This window comes from Castor canadensis, chromosome 7 (assembly GCF_047511655.1).
Source record: "Castor canadensis chromosome 7, mCasCan1.hap1v2, whole genome shotgun sequence".
Taxonomy (NCBI): domain Eukaryota; kingdom Metazoa; phylum Chordata; class Mammalia; order Rodentia; family Castoridae; genus Castor; species Castor canadensis.
In genome coordinates, this window is record NC_133392.1 from 122,461,338 (window position 1) to 122,487,394 (window position 26,057).

At 35.7% G+C, this 26,057-nt stretch overlaps 1 protein-coding gene across 4 annotated transcripts in view; it reads left to right on the plus strand.

The window, feature by feature from the left end:
• Eps15 (epidermal growth factor receptor pathway substrate 15) overlaps positions 1 to 26,057 on the plus strand; it is a 141,131-nt gene that overhangs the window by 14,372 nt on the left and 100,702 nt on the right. For 3 of the 4 annotated variants that reach the window (XM_074080161.1, XM_074080158.1, XM_074080159.1), the window contains exons 2-5: positions 17,411 to 17,452; positions 21,966 to 22,055; positions 22,919 to 22,966; positions 25,293 to 25,388. In XM_074080161.1, coding sequence (XP_073936262.1) covers positions 17,411 to 17,452; positions 21,966 to 22,055; positions 22,919 to 22,966; positions 25,293 to 25,388 — 276 coding nt within the window. The remainder of the gene's footprint in view (positions 1 to 17,410; positions 17,453 to 21,965; positions 22,056 to 22,918; positions 22,967 to 25,292; positions 25,389 to 26,057) is intronic. The other variant, XM_074080160.1, reaches the window with a different exon arrangement.

Consider the following 26,057-nt stretch of genomic DNA (forward strand, 5'->3'; position numbering starts at 1 on the left):
TCTATAATATAATAAGGTCCTTAATCCACTTTGAGTTGATACTAGTACAGGGTGATAGACATGTATCTAGTTTCAGTTTTCTGCAAGCAGTTAATCACTTTTCCCAGCAACATTTGTTGAAGAGGCTGTCTATTCTCCATTGTATGTTTTTGGCACCTTTGTCAAAAATGAGGTGGGCATAGCTGTGTGGATTCATATCTGGGTCCTCTATTCTGTTCCACTGGTCTTCATATCTGTTTTTGTGCTCAGTACCATGTTGTTTTTATTGCTATTACTTTGTAATATAGTTTGAAGTCGGGTATTGTGATACCTCCAGCATTGCTCTTTTTGCTGAGTGTTGCCTTGGCTATTTGTGGTCTCTTGTGTTTCCAAATGAACGTTAGGTAGGTTTTTCAATCTCTGTGATGAATGTCATTGGGATTTTGATGGAAATTGCATTGAACATGTAGATTGCTTTTAATAGTATAGCCATTTTTACTATATTGATTCTACCAATCCATGAGCACAGGAGATCTTTCCACCTTCTGTAGTCGTCTTCAATCTCTTTCTTCAGAGGTTTGTAGTTCTCCTTGTAGAGGTCATTCACATCCTTTGTTAAGTTTACTCTAGGTATTTGATTTTTTTTTGAGGCTATTGTAAATGGAATTGTTTTCATATATTCTTTCTTAATTTTTTCATTGTTGGTGTAAAGAAAAGCTAATGATTTTTATAAGTTGATTTTTTTATCCTGCCACATTGCTGAAGCTGTTTATGGTATCTAGGAGTTTTTGGGTAGTTTTTTGGGTCTTTGAGGTATAGGATCATGTTGTCTGCAAGTAGGGATGTTTTGACAGTTTCTTTACCTATTTGTATTCCTTTTATTTCTTCTTCTTTCCTTATTGCTCTGGCTAGGAATTCCACAACTATGTTGAATAGGAGTGGTGAGAGTGGACACTCTTGTCTTGTTCCTGATTTAAGGAGAAATGGTTTCAGTTTTTCTCCATTAAGTATGATGTTGGCTATAGGTTTGTCATAATAGCCTTTATTTATAATTTTGTATTTTGTTTGTTTTGTGTGGTCCTCATAAGGATTTTTTTCTGTGTCTTTGGCATACATTCATTGGTTGGGTGCTATACAACTTAAGCCCTTATGTGTACAAATATTTTATGTATAAATTATAATCAGTACTGTTGCAAATAACCTTTTAACATACCACTTGCTGAATTCTTTTCTGTAGTTATATGTTGTACTTACTATATAACTGAATTATTTTTCTCTACATATCTTTGAGTTTTGAAATTAAACTTGCACGATTTTTTTTAGTTTTTTATTTTTAAAATCTTGAAGAAAACAGCAATAATTTAGGAGCAGTAATCTCAAATGTATTATTTTGGAGGAATTAAGGTGAGCATATTTAATTTGGTTACAAAGGCCATTCATAGTTTGTCCAAGTTCACTTATCATTGGAAATTGGCATAAAAAGTTGTGAGCTTGAGCTGGCAGGGTGGTTCAGGCAGTAAGAGTGTCTGCCTAACATGTGTGAGGCCCTGAGTTCAAACCCTAGTACCACCAAAAAAAAAAAAAATTGTTTTAAGCTTGAAGAAGATAGAACTGTTTCAGTTTGCCTACAGTTTTCATCCTTCTCTATAGTCTGTGTTGCTCTCATTCTTAGTCTGTTCTCTGCATTCTGTTCTTTTATTGTTTTTCCTTGGCTCACTTTTATGCATGGTCTTGTAAGATCTGGGGGTGGATACTGACCATCTGGCACTTCAGAACAGTTTAGAACTTCATTCTCTTGACTGTGCTTTGAGCCATACTTGCTTGAAATGTCCTGGTTTGTCTCCATATTTGGCACGTTTTCTTTTTTCATACCCTCACAGCTTTTTATGACTAATTTTTTTCATAGCACAGGAATTTTGGCAGTATCTCTGTTCATAGATTAGGTGGAGAAGACTTATTTTCCGCTAATTTCATCAAAAACCCTCTTAAGAAAAACTTCACAAACTTTTTTTTTGAGACTGGATCTTGCTATGTAGCTCAGGTTGATGTTAAACTTACTATGATCCTCCTGCCTTAGTCTTCCTAGTGCTGGGATTGTAGATGTGTATCATCATACTTGGCTAACTTTTTAATGCTAGCCTCTGAAGCCTTTGAAAACTTTAATTTTGATCAAGTCTAATTTATCCATTTTTTTTTCTTGCTGCTGTGCTTTTGGTGTCATATCTGAGAATGCTTTGGCAAGCCCAAGGTCATAAGGATTTATCTCTGTTTTTCTCTATGAATTTTATGTTTTATCTCTTATATCTAGGCCTTTGGTCTGTTTTGAGTTAATTTTTATGTAATGTGTAGTAAGGGTCCAATTTCATTCTTTTGCTTGTGGTTATCTTTTGCTTATGGTGTGTATCCTAGAACCATGTATTGGAAAGACTAGTCTTTCTACATTGAATGATATTGGTATGCTTGGATGAGTTTATTTCTGACTCTTAATTCTGTTCCATTGATCTATTTATGTCTACTCATGCATAGTACAACTTTGTCTTAAGAAACATTGCTTTGCCTAGTGCCAGGGCTCATGCCTGTAATCCTAGCTACTCAGGAGGCAGAGATCAGAAGGATCACAGTTTGAAGGCAGCTCTGAAGCAAACAGTTTGAGACACACTATCTTGAAAAAACCCATTACAAAAAAGGGATGGTCGAGTGGCTTAAGTAGTAAGAGCACCTGCCTAGCAAGCATGAGGTCCTGAGTTCAAACCCTAGTGCAGCAAAACAAATAAAAATAAAAATAAAATTGCTTTGTAGTAAATTTAAGAATTGGGTGGGGACTGGGGATTTGCCTCAAGTGGTAGAGTATCTGCCTAGCAAGTATGAAGCCCTGAGTTCAAACCCCAATACTGAAAAAAAAAAAAAAAAAAAAAAAAGAGAGAGAGAGATGTGTTAAACATCTAACTTTGTTTTTCTCTTTCAGGATTGTTTTGACTATTCTGAGTTCTAGCAATTCCATATGAATTTTACAATCAGCTTGTCAGTTTTTACAAAGATTTCAGCTAGGACTCTTAAAAGGATTGCATTGAGTTTGTAGATTGGTTTGAAAGTTCTGCTATAGGATATTTTCCTATTTATTTGTACCTTCTTTAATTTTGTTCAACAGTGTCTTGTAGTTTTTCAGAATACATGTTTTATTCTTCTTTTGTTAAATTTATTCCTTAGTATGCTATTCTTTTTGATGCTATTGTGAGTGGAGTTCCTTTCATGTGTATAAAAATAAAACTAATTCTTTTTTTTTATTGTTTTTACATTTACTCACATGTGTATATACTGTTTGGGCCACCTCCCTACAACTAATTCTTGTATATTGATTTTTGTGTCCTACAACCTTGTAAAATTTGTCAATTAGTTGTAATGGATTCCTCATTACAGCTAATGAGGAAAGATCATACCCTCTGTAAATAGAGATAGTTTTACTTCCTCTTCTATAATCTGGATGCCATTTATTTCTTGTTCTTGTCCAAATTCTCTGGCTAGACCTTCCATTATAACAATGAAGAGAACTTGCCAGAGCAGATATGATTGTCTTGTCCCTGGTCTTTGGGGAAAATAATGCATATGTATAGCAGTACCTTGAAGTTGCCTAGTTTAGCCATACAAGAAAACCTAGCTGTAATCCCAGAGGAGGCAGAGGCAAGAGGATCACAGTTGGAGGCCAGCGGCTCCCCCCACCCTCCAAAATACCTCCCAAAACAAAATACAGACAAAAGGGCTGGGACATGCTTACATGCTTCTTAGCACATGCAAGGCCCTGGTTTAGTTCTTAGTTCTGCAAAACAAAAAATAACCCCTGGTGTTATTTGAAAGGGTTTTAATTTACATTTGGTTGTTGCACAAGGATTTTTGAGGGTTATTCTCATACCATCAGCATTATTTGAGAGCTTGTTGGAAATGTAAATGTTCCCATCTTACCTCACATCTTCTCTGAAACATAGGTAGAGATTATACCTGTTGTACCTTTTGTATCATGAATATAGGTCATCTTAAAAATAAAACTAATAGTGCTGCTAATGAGTAACACATAACAGGGTTTTAAGGTTATGGAGCATGTAATACAAAGATTATTTATGGTAGATATTTCCTTCCTTCCTTGCTTTCTTCCTTCCTTCCCCCTCTCCTACTTTTTTTTTTTATTGTTTTATTATTCATATGTGCATACAAGGCTTGGGTCATTTCTCCCCCCTGCCCCCTCCCCCTCCCTTACCACCCACTCCGCCCCCTTCCTCTCTCCCCCACCCCCTCAATACCCAGCAGAAACTATTTTGCCCTTATCTCTAATTTTGTTCAAGAGAGAGTATAGGCAATAATAGGAAGGAACAAGTGTTCCTGGTTGAGATAAGGATAGCTATACAGGGAGACATTAATTTCCTGTACGTGTGTGTTGCCTTCTAGGTTAATTCTTTTTGATCTAACCTTTTCTCTAGTTCCTGGTCCCGTTTTCCTATTGGCCTCAGTTGCTTTTAAGGTATCTGCTTTAGTTTCTCTGCGTTAAGGGCAACAAATGCTAGCTAATTTTTTAGGTGTCTTACCTATCCTCACCCCTCCCTTGTGTGCTCTCGCTTTTATCATGTGCTCAAAGTCCATTCCCCTTGTTGTGTTTGCCCTTGATCTAATGCCCACATATAAGGGAGAACATAGGATTTTTGGTCTTTTGGGCCAGGCTAACCTCACTCAGAATGATGTTCTCCAATTCCATCCATTTACCAGTGTATGATAACATTTCATTCTTCTTCATGGCTGCATAAAATTACATTGTGTATAGATACCACATTTTCTTAATCCATTCGTCAGTTGTGGGGCATCTTGGCTGTTTCCATAACTTGGCTATTGTGAATAGTGCTGCAATAAACATGGGTGTGCAGGTGCCTCTGGAGTAACCTGTCACAGTCTTTTGGGTATATCCCCAAGAGTGGTATTGCTGGATCAAATGGTAGATCAATGTTTAGTGTTTTAAGTAGCCTCCAAATTTTTTTCCAGAGTGGTTGTACTAGTTTACATTCCCACCAACAGTGTATGCCTCTCCTACTTTTCTCTCTTCTCCCCTCCCCTCTCTTTTCCCTTCCATCTCTACCAAGTTCCTTTCTTTTTTTTTTTTTTTTTTTTTGTGGGACTGGGGTTTGAACTGAGGACTTTATGCTTGCAAAGCAGGCACTCTACCATTTGAGCCACACCTTCAGCCCTTCTGTTGACTTTTGTTCTGTTTGCTGAACATAAGACACAAATTTAGTTCTTTTGGCTGTACTGGGGATTGAACTCACAGATTTGGGATTGCTAGGCAAGCACTCCACCACTTGAGCCACGCCTCCCTCCCATCTCTATGAGGAAACAACCCAGAAAAGTTGCCAGTTTCCTATGCTTTTAGGCCAGGCTAAAAGAATGAGCTCTGCCATCATACTGCCTGGCTTGGAATTCTAGTACGATAATTTCTTAGCTGTGTAAATTTGGGGAAGTCATCTAATCGTACTATTTTGGATTCTTCATATGTGAACTAGAGTGTTGCTTTAGGGAGTTGTGAAGATTAAATGAGACAATATAAGTAAAGTGCTGAGAAGAGTGTCTGGCTCATAATAAGTCCTTAATATATAAAAATATTTACTATTATAATTGCTGTTGGTCAATAATAGCCAGCTACGGCCCATTTCTCATAACTTGTGCATATTTCATCCATTGCCTGAATTATCTTACCTCTCCTTTTCTTCATTCATTCTACAAATTCTTTAATTTTTTCCCCTTTATTCTATAAATTCTTAGGTACCTATTACCTGTGAAGCATTGGTCTCCAAACTGAGAAGAGTGAGCTGAGAACAAGAACAAGACAAGTCATTTGGGTCCATGCTGCATTTCTAGTGAGGGAGACCAACAGAAATATAAATATGTCAGATAGTTAGAAGAGCTAGAAGGAATAAATATGCAGGGTAAAGGTAAAAATAAAAAAGGACATAAAATTCAGCTTTAAAGTGGTCAGAAAGGCCCATCTGAGGAGGTTATATTTGGTCAGAGATTTGAATGAAATAACAAGTAAGCTACAGTATGAATATCTGTTGAAGTGTTCCAGGTAAAGTGAATAGCAAGTACACAGTCCTTGAGATAAGAATGCTTTTTGCAGTTGCTTGACTGGTTCCTTTAAGATTTAGTTTAGGTGTCACATGTAAGCCAAAACTTTTTCAGCTTTTTCTATTTTAATTTGTTATGAAATAATTCAAACATGGCTTTCCTTTCATTTCTCTTTCATTTCCTTTAGTTACCTCTAGCAAGTGAGTTTGTTCCCTCTTGATGCACTTAATTACAGTTGCTTGTTACTGTGGGTTTCCCCTGTTGAACTCTTGACTTTTCACTTCAAGGATTATGGTTTCTTCTTATTTTAGTATTCCTGGTATCTAGGCATACAGATGCACAACAAATATTTAAATAAATGATTAATGAAAGAACAAATAAATGAGCTTGTTTTAGTTTATGTTTCATCAGTGTATTTCTTTCTATACTTTGTTTTTGCCTGGTAATGATAGATCAACATTTGCATTTTAAAAGAGAAATTCACTACCTCATCCAAATGACAAGTGGTGGAATATGTCGAGCTGAAGGTAATATATATTGGTAATATATTACTACTCTAGGGACTGAAATAAAACAACAGATCTTTTCACATTATAGTATAGGTAAGCTGACAGCATGATTTTGTCACCTGGCTGAAAAAGGATACATTTTATTTCCTGACTTTTGGATTTATTTCTAGGAAAAGACAAATAAAACACATGCAAGGATTGATGGTTCATCATATGAAAAACATTCAGTGTATTGTACCACATTACTAGCGTGAAGAAAACTATGTCATACCTCAATTGATGTAGAAAGAGCATTTGACAAAATTCAACAGCCTTTCATTATGAAAACAATAAACTAGCAATAAAAGGGAATTTCCTCAACATCATAAAGACTATATATGAAAAAGCAACAGCAAAAGCATCATACTCATTGCTGAAAGACTGAAAGCTTTCCTCTTAAGATCAGAAGCAAGACAGAGGGATTCCAGTGCTCACCTCTTTTACTGAATATAGTATTGAAAGTTCTAGCCAAAACTGGCAAGAAAAAGAAATAGAGGAATCAAAATTAAAATGAAAGAAGTAACATAACCTTTATATGAAATGGTTTTTAAAATTTATTAAGGGAAATAACATGATAAGATCTATACTGTTTATTTTGTAGCCCAGGCTAGCCTGGAACTTGCTATTTAGCCTAGGTTGGCCTGGAACCTATGGTCTTCTGCCTCCATCTCCTGAGTGCTGGAATTACAGACATGTACTACTATGCCCTGGTCAAGATCTGTAAATTTTTAAGTGTATTAACTATAAGCACTATATTGTACAGCAGATCTCTAGAACTTTTTCATCTTGAATGACTAAAACTCTGTATCATTGAAGAGCATTTCTTCATTTTTTTCCCCTTTCCAGTCCCAGGCAGCTCCTGTTGTACTTTGTGCTTCTATGAGTTTGGGATGTAAGTGAAATTCCATAGAATTTGACCTTTTGTAACTGGCTTATTTAATTTAGACTACTGTCTTCATGTTGTAGCATATGACAGAATTTCCTTCTTTTTTACAGATAAATCATATTCAGTTGTATTTGTGTATCATTTTTAATTGTGAATATGTGTCACATTTTAAAAATCTATCATCCATTGATGGACATTTAGTTGTTTCCACTGCTTGGGTCTTGTGACTAATGCTGCAATAAACATGTGAGTGCAAAGACTTCTTTGAGAATCTGACTTCAGTTCTTTGGTGGAAATACCCAGAAATAAGATTGCTGTATCGGATGTGAGGGCGATCTGGCTGCGACATCTATCACCCCATTGATCACCAGGATTGATTTGGCTGATCTGGCTGTCTAGGCCGGTGTCCCCTTCCTCCCTCACCACTCCATGTGCATCCCTCACCACTCCATGTGCGTTCCTCACAAAGCGGTGTGATTGGTTGAAGAGTACGGCCATCCCCAGTAGAGGAGGATCATTCTTTGGTCAAAGGTATGCGAGTAAGCTGAGCTTCCCTGCTAGAACCTCCAAACACGCGCTCAAGATTACTGTATCACATGGTAGTTCTACTTTTAATTTTTTTTGAGGAAACTCCATATTGTTTTGACATGACTTTTTTTTTTTTTTGCATGTAGAAAACCCTAAAGATTACACAATAAAACTGTTAGAGCTAATAAACAAATTCAGCTAAGTTACAGGATGGAGAATCAACACAGAAAATCAGTTGAATTTCAGTACACTAGCAAAAGACAATTTGAAAAGGGCATTAAGAAAACAATCTCATTTTCACCAAAAATATTGTGAAATACTTGGGAATAAATTTAAGAAATAAAAGAGTTGTACACTGAATCCTGATGAAAGAAACATTACTGAAAGAATTAAAGACATGAATAAATAGAAGACCCATATTTATGGATAAGAAGACAATAATTTTAAGATGACAATACTCCCCAAAGTGATATACAGATTCAACACAACTCTTAATCAAAATCCAATAGCGTTTTTTGTGCAAATGAAAAATCTATCCTAAAATTCAGTGGCATCCAAAAGACCCCAGGTAGCCAAAATATCTTGAAGAACAAAGTTGCACGACCTGCTCTTGAGGATGTAAAACTTACTACAAAATGTGCAGTAATCAAAACTGTGGTACTGGTAAAGGACCAACACATAGACCAGTAGAATTGAATAGAGATCTCAGAAATAAACCCTTGCATATATGGAAATTATTATTTTTTTTACCAAGCCAAGAGCCCACAATGGGGAAAGAGCAGTCTTTTCCACAAATGGTATTGGGAAAACTGAATATCCATATGCAAAAGAATGAAATTGGACCTTTACCTTATACTACTTCAAGCAAAATTGGATCAAAGACCTAAAGGTAAGAGCAAAAACTATAATGCTCTAAACAAAAACATAGGGGGAAAGCTTTAAGACATTGGGTTTGGAAATGATTTCTTAGATGTGACACCCAAAGTAAAGGCAACAAAGGAAAAAATAATTTGGACTTGATTACAGCAAAAAAAGTTTTGTGCATAAAAGGATGTTGTCAAGAGAGTAGAAAGACAGCTCCCAGAATGTAAGAAAATATTTGCAAACAATTTATTTGTTAAGGATTTATATCTAAAATATAAAAAGAACTCTTATAACTCTAACAAAAAAGATAAATGGACAAAAAGCATGAATAGACATTTCTCTAAAAAGATACACAAATAGATAATAGACAATCATTAGGGAAATGTCAAAACTGAGTTACCACTTCATACCCATTGGGGTCTCTCTCTCTCTGTCTCTCTCTCTCACACACAGACACACACACACACACACACACACACACACACACACACACACAGTACTAGTGAGTATGTGGAGAAATGAATTGCTGATGAGAGCGTAAAATAGTACAGCTGCTGTGGAAAACAATATGGCGGTCCCACAAAAGGTTAAATTTAGAATCACCATATGACACAGCAATTCCAAGTCTGGATATACATCCAGAAGAATTGAAAGCAGTGACATGGGCAGATACTTGTACACCAGTGTTTATAACAGCATTATTTACAATAGCTAAAAGGTGAAAATAAATGTCCATTGAGAGATGGACAGCAGTGGAATATTGCATGTTAAAAAGAAAGGAAATTCTGGTATGTGCTATAACATGGGAGAACCTTGAAGGCATTACAGTAAATAAGCCAGGCCCAAAAGGATAAAATACATGACCCTACTTAGATGAGCCACCTTGAACAGTCAAATTTATGGAGACACAAAGTAGAATAGGGGCTAATGGGAGGGGCTAATGGAGAGTTCCAGTTTGGGATAATGAAAAAGTCCTGGAAATGGATATTGGAGATGGTTGTACAACAATGTGAATGTCTCTAGTGTCGCTGAATTGTATACTTGAAAATGCACAATTTTGTGTTGTATATATTTTACCATAGTAAAAATTGAATGAGGAAAGTACTTAATATTTCTTTGAAGAAGATAGTCAATAAGCTCATGAAAAAAATTCACATAATTAGTTATTAGTTGCTGAATTTCTCATCCAAGTCTTGAAGTACAAATCAAAGCCACAGTGAGAAGCCACTTTATATCCATTAGGATGATCTTTTTTTAAATTAATTTTCTTTGTGATACTGGGGTTTGAAAGGATGACTTTTACATATTAAAAAAAATCCTAATTCCCCCCCCAGAAAAAAAGGAAAATAATATGTTAGTGGAGATTGAGAGGTACTGAAATCCTGCACATGAGGATATACAACAGTGCAGCTGCTATGAAAAATAGTACGGCAGGGCAGTTCCTGGAAATATTAAAAATATATTAGTAATTGTATTCCTAGCTATATTCACAAAAGAATTGAAAGCAGAGACTCAAATATTCATATACCAGTGTTCATAACAGCATTATTCACAATAGCCAAAAGGTTTAGAGCTGGGAGTATAACTCAGTGATAGAGCACTTGCCTAGCATGCATGAGGCTCTGGGTTCCATGCCTAGCATAGGGGGAAAAAACCCCAGTATATATATATAATGAAAAAGTACTGAAATTATGATATATGTTACAACATGGAAAAATATTGAAGATATTTAAGTGAGATAAGCTAGATCAAAAGGACAAAATAATGTGTGTTTCTACTTGTATGAGTCTTTGTTTATGCAGTTATTGAACAGTATTACAGACTGGATAATTAATGAAGAACAAAATTTATTTCTCACAGTTCTGGAAGCTGGAAAGTCTAAAATCAAGTTCTCAGCAGAGTCAATGTCTGGTTTGGACTGTTTTCCTTCCAGTATGGTGCCGCTTACTGGCTTTTAGGGTTTCTGTTGTGAAGTCTATTATTCTGATTTGTTTTTGTAAGTAGTTTGTCCCTTCTCTCCTGCAGGTTTCATTATTCTTTCTTTCTTCTGTATTCTTGGCAGTTTAACTCTGATAAGGTAATGTCTATTTGGTGTTCTGTTGCTTCCTAAACTTGGATGTCCATCTCTTACCTATATTTGGGAAATGTTCTGCTATAATGAGTAGGTTTTCTATGACTTCAGACTGTATCTCAGCTCCCTCTTCTACACCATATATTGATAGGTTTGGTTTTCTAATTGTGTCCCAGAATTCTTGAATGCTGTAGTCATGATTGCTTTTTTTTCTTTTTCTTTATTGCTATCTGAATAATCCCTCAACCTTTTCCTCAATCCTTGTTATTCTTTCTTTTGCTGTCAGTGATGCTTTCCATTGAGATTTTTATTTGATTTATTGAACTTTTCACTTCCAAGAGTTCCATTTTTTTTCCCAAAATCTCTTTGCTGAATTTCCCATTCAAATTGCTGAATTTCTCATCCAAGTCTTGAATTGACCTCCTTATTCTATTGAATACTCTTTGAGGTCACTGATCATTTTTAAAACTAGCCTTTTGAATTCTTTGACATTTCAACCATTTAAAAAATCTTTGATTTTTAAAAGTTATGAACTTTTGGAGGAGTCATATCTTGTTTGGTCATATTTCTTGCGTTTCTATGTTGTAATTGTGCATCTGTTGGGATGGATATCTCCTCTGGGTTTATATTTGGGTCTTCTTAGTGAGCAGCCTTCTCTTGAGTACTCAATTCCTAGTACCTCACAGAGAGGTGAAAACAAACCACTGGACCAGCAGTAATATTAAAACAAGCCCAGAGGGCTGGTAGAGTGGCTCTAGTGGTAAGAATGCCTGCCTAGCATGCATGAGACCCTGAATTCAAACCCCAGTACCACCAAAAAAGCAAAACAAAACAAGCCAGATAGAAAAATACAATGATTGAAAAGCAATTAAAAAATAACTCCCAATAACTACAGAAAAGAAAGGGCAAAATAATATATAATAAATTATGGAGTTAAAAATTAATAAAGCTAAAAGTAATAATGAATGAAATAAAGAGCAGGAAAAAGAAGCAAGATTAAAGAAAACTAAAATTCATAATTTACAGTTTAATTTGCCCTTTGCAAAACATTTCATTAGCTGGTGGAGTGGTTCAGGTGGTAAGAGTGTTTAGCCAGTGTTAAGGACCTGAGTTCAAACCCCAGCATGGTCAAAAAAAAAAAAAAATCAACAAATAAAAAACATTTCATTAGTGGTTCTTTTGGGTTTTTGCTAGCCTGTTAGCTGTAACAATTTGTGCAAAGGCTTATATTTTTCTCTCTGAATGAGTTGCTCTTCATTTGTCTGTATAAGTATCAACATGTTCTTTAACTAGTCCAAGTTGCCTTTTATTAATCCAAGTTATTAGTCATGTGTTATTAAGCACCCTACCCAGTTGGGTGCCAGCCGTAAACTGAGGGTTTGCCCTCCCTCCTGCCATTTTTTAAGTTATTACTGTTTAAATCATTGATGAGAGTTCTTACTACTTTTTTTTTTTTTTTGCTGTTTTGGAAATAAGAATTAGTTCAACTAGTAAATATGTAAAAATATGTCTTCCTAGTTCACTTTAAGAAATTGATTTATTTAGAGCCAGTGCAGTGATGCACGTCTATTGTTGATTTCAAGTCCTAGCTATTCAGGAGGCTGAGACAGAGGAGTCACTTGAGCCCAGGAATTCAGGGCCAGCCCAGGCAACACAGCAAGACCCTGGCTCATCTCAAAAAACAAAAAAAAAGGGAGGATTTATTTAGGAAATGATGTTTATTTTAAATTAAACTTAAGATAAAAAGTAAAGTTGAACTGGTGGAGTGGCGCAAGTGGTAGAGAGCATGCCAGCAAGCGTGAGGCCCTGAGTTTTCAACCCCCAGTGCAACCAAAAAAAAAAAAAAAAAAGTTGTGGGCATTTCCTTTTTTTTTTTTTTAATCAGATTGGCTTGTATTCTACAAAAACCAGTCCATGATTGGTTTGAGTTGCTGGTATGATCTGTTTATACTCATTGTTTTTCAGTAGTACCCAACTATACTGTCTTTCTGAAATTCTTTTGTCTGTTCTACTTGAAGTACCTTTTCCCCTTTCATTTTTGATAATGTCTAGAGCAAATATATTCTTAGATTCCAATTTTGAGAACTTTTTTCTTCTTGAGGTGCTGGGACTCAAACCCAGCTTGCATATGTAGGGAAGCACTCTACCACTTAAAAAGCTGTTATCTCCAGCCCTTGAAAACTTCAGTTAGTATACTGTAATTACAGTATCCCTAGGTCTGTCTACTAAGTATGCTATCAATTTATTATGATTTGTTGTGGAATAAACATGACATGTTGGCATGTTCACAGAATGAACATTATAACCTTTACTAAAATGTAAGATTTTTATAACCTCAGGCACTTAAAACTGTTGTTCTATACCTAAAAATACCATCCAGTGTATGCTTATTAAATTTTTAAAGGATTTGTGAATTACAGAGATGAGGGGTTAATATTGCACATTTTGGAAGGGAACTGCTTTTTGTGTTTCCTTATGTGCCCTCCATCCCAGCTGTACAGGCCAGGATTGCTCTCCATCTTCCTCCATCCTAAGGTTTCTCAGTTACTGGCTTTCTTTTGATTCTTCAATTTCTGATTTCTGTTTTCCTTGTGGGTTTAGATTACTTAATCCATGTTGTACCTTTTTATTTTTCATTCTTCTGTTGCTTGCTAGTTTTCATCCCATTTTCCTTTGCATTATAAATTATGTAATTCTGTTTTTGGCATCACAAGCCAATCAGAAGTTTTTAGTCTTCTACCCTGCAGACCATTCACATTGTGTCAACATTTGTATAAAAGCATAGGCTCTCTGTTATATTCAGTTAGTATTTTTTTATTGTTTTGGCCTTAGTGATTTGCTTGTCCCCACCATAAAAGGGGTGGTAGTAGTGGTTGAGATAGAGAAGTTGAAAAAATGTAGGGGCTAGTCCCCTATCTGATTTTTCAGCCCTCTGGAAAATGGAGTATTTAGAAGGCAGAATTCTAAGTACTTAAGGTTTTGTGTTAATATATCAAAATAATTTTATGACAAATTGCATGAGGGTGTGTGCATTATAACACTTTTTTTTCCATGTTCATTAACCAGTATTATACTGCTACTCATTTTCTTAAATTTGAGAGGCAGCAAAATTGAAAAGACTGAATGGCTTATTTGAGGAAGGAAAATCTATTCCATTATTGCATTAAATACCTGGACTCTGTTTTGCCTACTCTGTTTTTTCTGTCTGAATTGCTGCCTTTTTCTTTCCACTTCACAGTGGTTTTCAACATAGCCTTTTCTTGAGAAGTTGCAAAATGTTCAGAGAAGTTTCATGTACTCTTCATCCAGTTGTCCCTAATTGTAACGTCGTGTGTAAATGAAGAATAATAGCAAACCCAGGGAAATTGGCACTGATACAACCCATAGGACTTACTCAAATTTCACCAGTTTTATAAACATAGTTTTGTGCTGCCAAGATTGAGTGTTTCCTCCAAAGCTCATATTGAGATCTTATAGCATTGGGAGGTGGGACAGTTAAGAAATTATTAAAATCATGAGGGCTCTGCCTTCATGAAAGAGTTACTGCTGTTATCTCAGGATTGGGCTAGTTGTTTTGGGACTAGCTTCTTGCATGGGATCTTGCCATGTGATGCCCTCCATTATGTTATGACATAGCTTAGAACACCTTCACCAGATGCTGGTGCCTTGATATTGAACTTACTAGCCTCAAAAAAACCAGACTGTAAGGTGTGTATACACAGGTTGAATACCTTTTATCCAAAATGTTTGGGACCAGAAGTGTTTTAGGTTTTGAATTCAGATTTTGAAATATTCACATATATATAATGAGATATCTTGTGAATGGGATCCAAGTCTACACATGAAATTAATTATATTAATATATTAATGTATATCTTTTTTCTTTTTTTGATGGTATTGGAGTTTTTGAACTCAAGGCTTTATACTTGATGGCAGGTGCCCCACCACTTGGGCCACGCCTACAGTCCTTTTTTGGAGATAGGGTCTTGCTTTAGCCCAGGCTGGTCTGGGCTGTGATCCTCCTATTTTCTGCTTCCTGCTGTAGCTGGGATAACAGGTGTGTACCACCACACCTAACTGTTTTTCCACTGAGATGGGGTCTTGCAAAGTATTAGTACTTACAATAAGAAAGGTTTATTTATTGCCCACCTGTAGGTCCCCTAAGAATTAGCTGTGGTTCTGCTATGCAGTGTTTTAAATTTCAGTATTTGAGACAGTCTCACAAAACTATTTTCTGCATTTGTATCCTGAAATTTAAAAGCTACTGATACTTTGAGTTGTTTCTTAGTGCATGATAATCTAGCAAAAGTTAACATATAAGGAAATCTAACATCAAAGTCTACCGGGTAGCAAAAAAATAGGTAAAGGAATACCAATCAGTGGGGAAGTTTACAAGTTAGTAATGTTAAAAGTTGCTTCAATATCATTTTTTGTTAGGGTTATGTGGGAAGAGATGCTAGACTATATGACTTTGAGAATCTAAGATTCTGTACCACACAAAATGAGCTTAAATTTTAAATGGTTTAGTCTTACTATAAATGATTAAAGAAGAATGGAGAAAAAACATAATGTCAACTTTTTTCAGTTAATTCCAAGGTCATATGATAAATAGTAATCAGTGAATAAGTTAATAAAATGAAGAGGGGAACAGGTATGACTATAAGGGATCTTCATTGTGGTTGTGGTAACATGAATCTATATATGATAAAATTATACAGGTTAAATCCAAAACTCCAAAATCCAAAATGCTCAAATGCAAACTTTTAGCACCGACGTGACACACAAGTGGATTCTGCACCAACCCTCATTTGATGGGTCACAGTGTACATGCTGGAACACTAAAAATATTGCAAAAAATTACCTTTAGGCCATGTATATATTATATACATGAAGTCAGCCACCAGTGGCTCATGCCCATAATCCTAGCTACTTGGGAGGCTGAGATCAAGAGAATTGCAGGCCAGTACAGGCAAATAGTTTGCAAGACCCCCCTTTAACCAATAGCTGGACATGTTGGCATGCACCTGTCATCCCAAGCTACTCAGGAGGCTCAGATCAGGAGGATCATGGTTACAGGCCAGCCTGGACAAAGAAGTTTGCAAGACCCCATCTCAGTGGAAAAACAATTAGGCGTGGTGGTACACACCTGTTATCCCAGCTATAGCAGGAAGCAGAAAATAGGAGGATCACAGCCCAGGCCAGCCTGGGCTAAAGCAAAACCCTATCTCCAAAAAAGGACTGTAGGCGTGGCCCAAGTGGTGGGGCACCTGCCATCAAGTATAAAGCCTTGAGTTCAAAAACTCCAATACCACCAAAAACAAAAACAAAAAAAAAAAAAGAAAAAAGATATACATTAATATATTAATATAATTAATTTCATGTGTAGACTTGGATCCCATTCACAAGATATCTTATTATGTATATGTGAATATTTCAAAATCTGAATTCAAAACCTAAAACACTCTGGTCCCAAACATTTTGGATAAAAGGTATTCAGCCTGTGTATACACACCTTATAGTCTGTTTTTTTTGAGGCTAGTAAGTTCAATATCAAGGCACCAGCATCTGGTGAAGGTGTTCTAAGCTATGTCATAACATAATGGAGGGCATCACATGGCAAGATCTCATGTAAGAAGCTAGTCCCAAAACAACTAACTCAGTCCTGAGATAACTTTTCACTTTTTTTTTTATATATTCTAGATATTGTGTGTCAGTTGAATAGCTTGGAAGTTTTTCTCCCATTCTTTGTGTTGTCCCTTTACTCTTGTAATTGATTTTTTGCCAATTCTTGCTTTTACTTCTTGAGTTCTTGGAGTCCTAGTCAGAGTTACTGCCTATCCCTGTATCTTGAAGTATTTTTACCTATGTTTTCCTCTAGTAACATCAGTTTCAGGTCTTACATTAAGGGCTGATCCATTTTAAATTGGTTTTGAGTGAGAGATAAGGATCTAGTTTCACGCCTATAATTCCAGCTATTTGGGAGGTGGAGATCAGGAAGGTAAAGATTCTAGGTCATCCCCAGCAAAAAGTTAGCAAGAGTACCATCTCAGTCATCCCACCTGCTAGGTAGGTATAAATAGGAGGATTATGCCTGGGCAGAACTGGCTCCCATTTGAAAAATAGATAATGCAAAAGTGGTGTGTGGGTGAAGTGGTATAGTGTCTACTTAGTAAGCATGAAACTCAGAGTTCAAATCCCAGTATATCCGATAATAATTTAGGATTCTTGTTTTCTCTTCTGTCTTCTGATGTATTGTAATCCATGTGGCTTTATTCATTCTCTTGCCCTCCAAAGAAGAAACAAAACCAACCTTCTTGAAATAAAGGATATTTTATCCAATTCATCTTTGTTTCTGAACTGCCTTTTGAATGAATGCCAAATGTGTTATTAGGTGTTATTGAAAATAATATAATTACTAATTATTATTTATTTTAGTTATCAAGTGGGAATCCTGTATATGAAAAATACTATAGACAGGTAAGATTTTGTCTTATTGTTTTTCTAGATTGGATATAAACATACTGTCAACCGTTGAAAAAAATATATATATAGATTATCAGGTAGCTGGATAAATTTGTCTTGTTTTCAATTTCTTATGTTTTCCCCTCCAACTTTGAATACTTAATGCTTTTTTTGTTGTTATTTGCTTTTTGAGATAGCTCTCTCTATGTAGTCCAGGCTGGCCTCAAATTAGTAGTTCTTATACCTCAACTTCTGAAGTTCTGGCATTACAGGTGTGCACCATGAAGGAAAGATAATTAAGATAATTCATTTATCTTAAATACCTGTGTTAAAATCTGTATAACATTATGTACACTCATTTAGATATAAATATTCAGATAAATTTATAAGCCAAAAAGAAATGATTTTTGTGCTGTTTTTAAGACTTACTAAAGGGCAGGCAGAGTGGCTGAAGTGGTAGAGTGCCTGCCTAGAAAGCCTAGCAACCTTAGCAAGCATGAGACCCTGAGTTCAAACACCAGGACCAAAAAAAAAAAAACAGGTTTGGGCTTAAGTGGTAGAATGCCTGCCTAGCAAGCACAAGGTCCTGAATTTAAACCCCAGCACCATAAAAAACAAAACCAAGACTTACTAAAGTATAACTTTTGCAAATTGAAAATCATGGCTTTTATGCAAGTCTACAATGAGCATGGGGCTGAGGGTGTAGCTCTGTGGTAAACTACATGTTTGGCATATACAAGGCCCTGGGTTCAATTTCTAGCACTACTTTATTACTGGGGAAACCAGTCAAGAATAAAATGAGAACATGAGTTACAGAGATTAATACTCAACCAGGCAAAATTAATTTGCATTGGTATAGTCTAGAATTGTTTTCCTTGCTTAGTAACCTTTGTCCTATAGAATTTAAACTGTTAAGGCTGGACATGGTGGTTTATGCCTGTGATCCCATCTACTTGGGAGGCAGAGACTGGGAGTACTGAAGTTCAAGGCCAGCCTGAGCACAAAGTTAGAGACACTGTCTCCATAAATAAACTGGGTGTGGTGGTATGTGTCTGTAATTGCAACTATGTGGGAGGCTAAGGTAGGATCATGATCTGAGGCTGGCCTGGGTAAAAATGCATGTCTTTATGCAATCTTGTGTAGGCAATCTTATTTGCCCACTTTCAAGAATTAGCTTGTTTTTCCTAAAAAGCCTCCTTACCTGTGGTTCTGATCATAGAAAAGCCTGGTCTTACATTTGACTTGGCTATTTACATAGTTCTAGTAAATACTAATAAAGGCATTATAGGCCTCCTTGGTTTTGACTTGCAAATCTGGTAACTTCTAAGTCCATAGAATTTCTGTCTGTAAAACTTCAGAATCTAATTGTACTTTTTAATTTTTTATTTATATGTTTGTTTATTGGTGGTATGGAGTTTGAACTCAGGGCCTCACACTTGCTAGGCAGGCACTCTTACCTGTGCTCAAGTTCTCCTGTGACAACTTCACAAGTAATTGGGGCTACAGGTGCATGCCACCATGTCCAGCTTCATTGTATGTGTGTTTTTGTTTTTGTTTTAAGGGCCATGTGCTTGCTAAGCAGGCCATCTATTACTTGAGCTGTACCCCAAACCTGTTTTGCTTTAGTTATTTTTCTAATAGGGCCTTGAGTTTATGGCCCTGCCAGCCTCATGTACTCCTAGTTATACTTCTGTGTAACTGGGCTGACAGGTGTCTGCTATCATGACTGTCTTTTTATCGATTGAGATGTGGTCTTTTGAACTTTTTTTTTTGCCTGAGCTGGCCTCAGACTTCCATCCTACTTATCACTGTGGTATCTTCAGTAGCTAGTATTACAGATATGAGCCACAGTGCCTGGCTTTGAGCTTTTTATTTTATTTTTTTTGGTGGTACTGGGAATTGAGCTCAGGATCTTCACCTTGAACCACTCCAGCAGCTCTATTTTCATAAAGGGTTTTGCAAGATAGGGTCTTGCAACTATTTCCCTGGGCTGGCTTTGAACCGTGATCCTCCTGATCTCCTGCTGAGTAGCTAGGATTACAGGCATGAGCCACCAGTGTCCAGTGGCTTTGAGCTTTTTAAAACCTCTCTTATTTGTTCCTTTACTTTGAGGCTAGGATCTAAACCTTAGCAAGTCCCTCCATATTTTTTATTAGCAGTACATATAAATTAAAGTGAGTTTATCTCATTTTGAGGGTTCTAGATATGCTAAGGTTTCCAGAATATTGGTAAGCAACATTACTTTACTACCTGTGAGGCTGGAACCTTATGAACCAGATAGAAGGCTGCTTTTCTTGGGAGGGATTTGTAGATCATTGACTCCACATAAAGTTAGTGTTTTTTAAGAGTAGCTTGTTCTATCTGAATAAAGGGAATCATTCTCAAGTATGATCTTGTTTTGCATATTTGATATATACAATTATATGTTCTTTAAAAAGCAAAACAAATTATTGTTGAATCTTTGTGGTTATACTGCCATAAAAAGTAAAGACACTAAGTAAAAGTGTTTTTGTATTCTGGTGGACCAATGAGAATCAGATAACCACGGAAAACTATTTCTTTCAGTTTACAAAAGCATATTCTATTAAATTGCTGGCTGAGATAGCCTAAGAGGAGAAAAAGACTTCTTCACAAATCTATTAGAAAACAGGAAGAGAAGGGGAAGGGAAACCATTAAATAAAAGGAAATAGAACATTAAAAATAATATTGCTGGGCACCAAGGCAGGTGCCTATTGGGGTTGCTGAGTCAGGAGGGTCACTTGAGCCTAGGATTTCAGGATCAGCCTGGGCAATATAACAAGACCTTGTCTCTTTAAAAAAATGAAAAAAAAAAAAAAACCAACAAAAAATAAACAAATAAAAAAATGAAACAAATACATAATACCAGCAGGGTCTGTGGGGTAAGCAGCTCAGTGGTAGAGTGAGTCCATGTTCAAGGCCCTGGGTTCAGTCCCCAGAATCCTCCCAAACACAATAAAACCAAACTCCAACAATATTCCTAGTAACTAATTGTTTTTTTGGCTAGATCTTAGGTCACAAATTTGCTTTCATGAAGTATATTTACTTCTAGACTGAAGTGTCCTATAAATCCTGACTTAGTTTACCTATTTGAAAGGTGTCTAAGTGATGTTAGCTCAGAAATCTTTAGCCAAAAGCCCATTTTTTTTATTGTTGTACTGGGGGTACAATGTGACATTTACGAAAGTTCTTACAATATATCTTAATTGAATTCACTATGTAAGCCTATTTTTTTTAAGTGTTAATAATTCACAATCCTTTTCCTGAGTCTGACCACCCTGTCTTTGTTGAAGACATAGATTTTAGCCTGTAGCTTATGGTTGAGTCTTCAGGTGAGCATCAGAGTACTACTGAAACTGCCTGTAGACTTAATAGCCGTGTTTGTTAGGGTGACTAAAAGTGAAAGATAGTAAAGTTTCTTAATTAGAATACAGTACATAAATATTTCATGAGTTTGATGTTTCCATTGAGTGCTTCTAAATTTAGTTACACTGCATGTGAGTATTCCTTTTCCATATTGTCCAGGGAGTGGGCAGAGAAACAGTTTTGGAGAATTCTAGAGGCAGGTTTCTCAATGTTTCCTCCACTTCCTTTTTACTCCCAAATTGAAGGATTAGGCAGTTCTTTTTTGTGGAGTCTCCAGTTTATCCCATGTTCTAGCACTTGAAAGAAAGGATTTCTCTTTTGCTTCTTTGTGAGGACTGGACTGTCAAGAATACATTGTATATATTTACAATAAGCTTAATCTTTTAACTAACCTAGAAATACAGCTATTTCACAAATATCCTAGTATATCCCATGATTTTTAAAAATTTACTTTCATAATTACAAATAAAACTTTAGGAAATCTTTACAAGAGAGACTCATTGTTTGGAAGGTTTTTTTGTTTCCCCCTATGTTCTTGGTGACCTCATTCTGTCTTAAAGGAAAGTCCCCATCAATTAAAATGATATGCTTCCCTTAATGGCTTTAGAAACAAGTCTAAAAGTGTTTCTTAAAGTCTATCATGGAATTAGTGCTGGTTTTAGACCTCATAATGCTTTGATTCTTAAAAAAAAAAAGTCTTTAGTTCCTTAGAGTAGATGTAAAAGCAGAAATTAATGATCTAAAACTGTTTGAAGAGGGAGATAGCATTTGCAGCTATTCCCATTTGTCAGAAGACCTCTCCAGGAAATGTTGCTTTTAACCTCCTGTTGCCATTTAAGTTTATTTGAATTTAAATCATAGCAAAAAAAAATGTGTTTGATGTTCCAACTTTGCTTTCTTTGAGCTTCAGTTCTCTCATTTGTATAGTATGCATGATCAAAAATACTTTGTGAATTGCCATTGCCATCTAAATGGTATTGTACGCATAGCCCTCCACATATTCTTTGGCCCTTATTAATCAAAGAATTCCTGTTCCTTTCTTGGAACAGTCAGTTCCCAAATCACAGGGATGAAAGGCAGGGATAAAAGGTGATAATTTTGCTTTTGTGCTTTATTGTCAGCTTACAGTTTATATCTTTTTAGGTTGATACAGGCAGTACTGGAAGGGTGTTGGCTTCAGATGCTGCTGCTTTCCTGAAAAGATCGGGGCTTCCAGACTTGATTCTTGGAAAGGTAGTATTGTTTACTGTAACTAGATTATATGAATATGTGAACGCATAGATGAGCTGGATGCAGATTCAGATAGATAACCATCCAGAAACTTACAAGTTAGAACTGAATCAGAAGCAGTTACAAGAGATGGGGAGGTATTTGTGGTATACTGATTTACCCTCTTGAAACGTAAGGTGTTGTTCAAATTTTTAGAAACAAATTACTTGTGTGTAGGATGAAATGAGGAAGTGATAGTGCATTTGGGTATTGTGGGAAGATACAGTACAGACTGGGAACCTTGTTGCCCACTCAGAGTTGACTTTATCCCTGCTTTCCATATAACTGTCTCTGTTTAATGTGTGTGATGAAATAGACAGGAGGATGAGAGGCTTTGGAAGGAGCACAAATCAAAAGCCCTTCTCCTGTTAAATCCTTATATCCAGGTATATTGTCAGAATCTCAAAAAATAATCACTATTAATAACTTAGTTATTCACAAATAAATGTTAACCTTAATTTGCCCAAGGAAAGAATATCATCTTAACAGGAATCTAAAGTTGGGTATATTTTAGTAAAAAGCAGTTGATTCAGTTAAAACCTGGGTTAGTGAGAAAGCATTTGACATGAAATTCAAACTTAGGTTTTAGTTTTTTTCCCTACTGCCTTGAGTGTTCTTGAGCCAAATCACTTAACCTCATTGGGCCCTTCCCTTGTATTGTCATGAAGGGTTACACTGAATTATCCTCAAGGGTTATTTCCATTTTTAATTTCATGGTTCTTAGATCTGATTACCTGAGAGCATGAGGTTATAAATTTTTAATTTATCTTTAAGATGATTTCTGTTAAAAATATACATTGACTCTTTTTTTTTCCTTTAAATTTCAGATTTGGGATTTAGCAGACACAGATGGCAAAGGTATCCTGAACAAACAAGTAAGGTTCAAAGATTCAAATGAAAATGTTTTTAGTGATTTGAAATAAAAAACAGCCAGCAAAGTTTTGCATTTTTAAGCTAAGAATTTTTTTAAATCAGCGTTAAGAGTTTTGCAAAACCAAGTGTCAACAACTAAACTGCCAAAGTTTAAACTGTCACATTACTAAAGGTTAATGTTAGTTTGGTGACATTTTTCTGAGGTGTAGTTTTCTTCCTATAGAGACACTTTGTTCTTTGTATTTTTTATTTATTTATTTTTTTGATGGTACTAGGGTTTGAACTCAGGGCCTTTTGCTTGATAAACAGGTATTCTGTCGCTCAGCCACTCTACCAGCCCCTGATTTTTTTTTTTTTTTAAAGGAACCAAACCTGAACTTTGGGGGGATTATTAAGACCAAACCATAACAAAGACATACATTTTTCTGATTAACTTATGAAAGAAACAAAAGAAACTAATGCATACTTAGTTTCTGTGTTCCAGAATGACAGTTGATGCTTTTCTTCTATAGTGTAGTTTATATTTTTTTGCTCACAGTACATTGCAAGATAAATAGTTGTATTAGCCTTCTTCCCTTTTATGGACCCTGAGAGTTTGGAGGTTCTAGCAGGGGAGTGTACCTGTTTGTATACCCTTGACTGAAGAACAGTCCTCCTCTATCAGGGAAGGTTGTCCTCTTGCACCAAGTAAACAGCTTCAGGAGGAAGGGGACACCTACCTAGTCAGCCAGATCAATGGAGTGACAGATATCACAGCCTGATCACCCTCACATCCACTGCCTTCTTTTTATGGAAGAGTTTTAACTTCCCTGGCCTCACAACTTTAAATAGCAGAACTAGAATTTAGCAAAGAGTTATTTTACTTCTGGAAATACTTTCACAATATGGAACACATCCATACCATGGAAGTGGACCTGATACTTAAGAATAATTGATTCTCACATAGGAGTAAGAAAAGAGAGGATCTAAGAAATACTTAGAATACCAGTATTTAAAGTTAGTGGAAGGGGCTGGTGGCATGGCTGCAGTAGTAATGGGCCTGCCTAGCAGCCCAAGGCCCTTAGCGTTTAAAAAAAATTAGTGGAGTCATAGACTCTAGTGGAAGAGACTTGAACGGTCATAGGAGAACTAGGAAAGCTTTATGAAGCTGTGTTGGTGAGGAGAGCTTTAGGAAGATCATACTTCACTAGGCTGCCAGAGAATGAGGAGGATAAGGCTTTTTTAAAAAACAGAGACTGGTATATTTGGTAGTGAGGTTATTTGTGATAGAGGCAGTAGTTTTCCTATATAAGTGAAGTCTTGATTACATAGAAGTTTGTGGAGTAAATGAGAAGAAAAGGGTGTGTCATTTTTTTGTTGTTGATTTTTTAATCTCATACAGGGGTTCATACCTAGGGCCACACGCTAGCTAGGCTAGCGCTCTACCATTGAGCTACATCCCCAACCCTAAGGAGCGAGGGCACATTGAAATAACATTTTTTTCAAGAAATTTTTAACTGAAAACAAAGATTGTATAAGCAGATAGCCTACATAGTAATAAGAAAAGGTTAGGAATTGGGTAAGAGAATGGGGAGGGAGTTGGAAAAGTTGGGAAGGGTTGAATCAGCAATCATGCTAGCCTGTTGAAAAATTAGAAAAACTAACTGGAGTAAAGGCTTTTGCTTTCATGTCAATTCTCAGACTTGTCTCTAACTCAGAACAACTGAAAACCAGTTGCTTCAGCTTTTTTACATTTATTTGTTTAGTTATTTAGTTTATTTTTGCCAGAGACTTAAAATAAAAGGACCATGGCAGGGGACTTAAATATTTTTCAGTCAAGCAGTTTAGTTCAGTTCAAGTTGCTGTTCAGTTTTTTTTTCTGTAGCTTTTCTGGAATAGCAACAATTGAGTTATTTTAGATTACTGATCCATTTTCAAGATTTATAATCTCATAATCCAGAGATGAGTAATAACATTTAGTTATTATTTCCTTCTTGGCTTTTTTCAAATCCATTTTTCTCACTTAAGTAACAAATCTTTTTAAGGTAATTGGATATTCTTTGAAATAAGAATATTCTATATAATTTCCACTGTCAGCATGCACCATAATTTAGTTAGATATTTTTCCTTCTTATATTGTTATCTGCTACTTACAATGTTAGGAAAATTTTTTGTATATAGGTCAGTTTTAAAGCAAATGTTTTTGAAGCAAATGAGCTGTTATGTTTGCTGCTAAATAAAACCATAGAGTAATTGTGAATTATTTTATATTTTCAGATTATAACTATTGAGTGGTAGGAATGTAGGTAGGTAGAGAATGCCCTTAACACTCATACTTCTCTTTCTCAGGAATTCTTCGTTGCTTTGCGGCTTGTGGCATGTGCCCAGAATGGATTAGAGGTTTCACTGAATAGCTTGAACTTGGTTGTTCCTCCACCAAGATTTGTAAGAAATACTTTTAGATGTAAATTGTGTTTAATTAAAAAAAATGCCATGTGATTTGAAATTAAAATTTTTTTCCCCTTAACCTCTATCACTCCATTTTTCTTGGTGACTATTGTTACTAATTTCCTGTGTATTCTTCAGAGTTATTATATATGTATGTAAAGAAATATAAATAGTATTTCCTTATTTTCTATTAATTGTAACATCCTGTATGCTAATTCCATACCTTTAAAAAATAATATGTTTTAGAGATCTTTACATAAAATCTTTCAAATTTTTTATGACTCTGTAGTATTTCTGTGTTTAAATTTATTATAGTTTAAGCTATTGCTAGGTTTTTACATTGTTTCTAGTTTTAGAAAAAATGTTCCAGTGAATAATAACTTTATGTATATCATTTTGCATATGCAGGAATATATTTGTAAGTGTAAATTCTCAAAAGTGAAAGTGTTTTAAACTTTTGCCTATGTAATTTGCATATATATTATCAATTTGCCTACCATGGTAATTTAAATGCCTGTTTCCCTGTACTTTTGCTGCCATACTGTTATCAGACTTTTAGATCCTTGTCAGTTTGGTGACAAGTGGTATGTAAGTGGAATTCTGATTTGTCCTTTTGGTTTTATGGTATGAGATTGAATAGCTTTTCTTCTACTTGCTTTTATATGA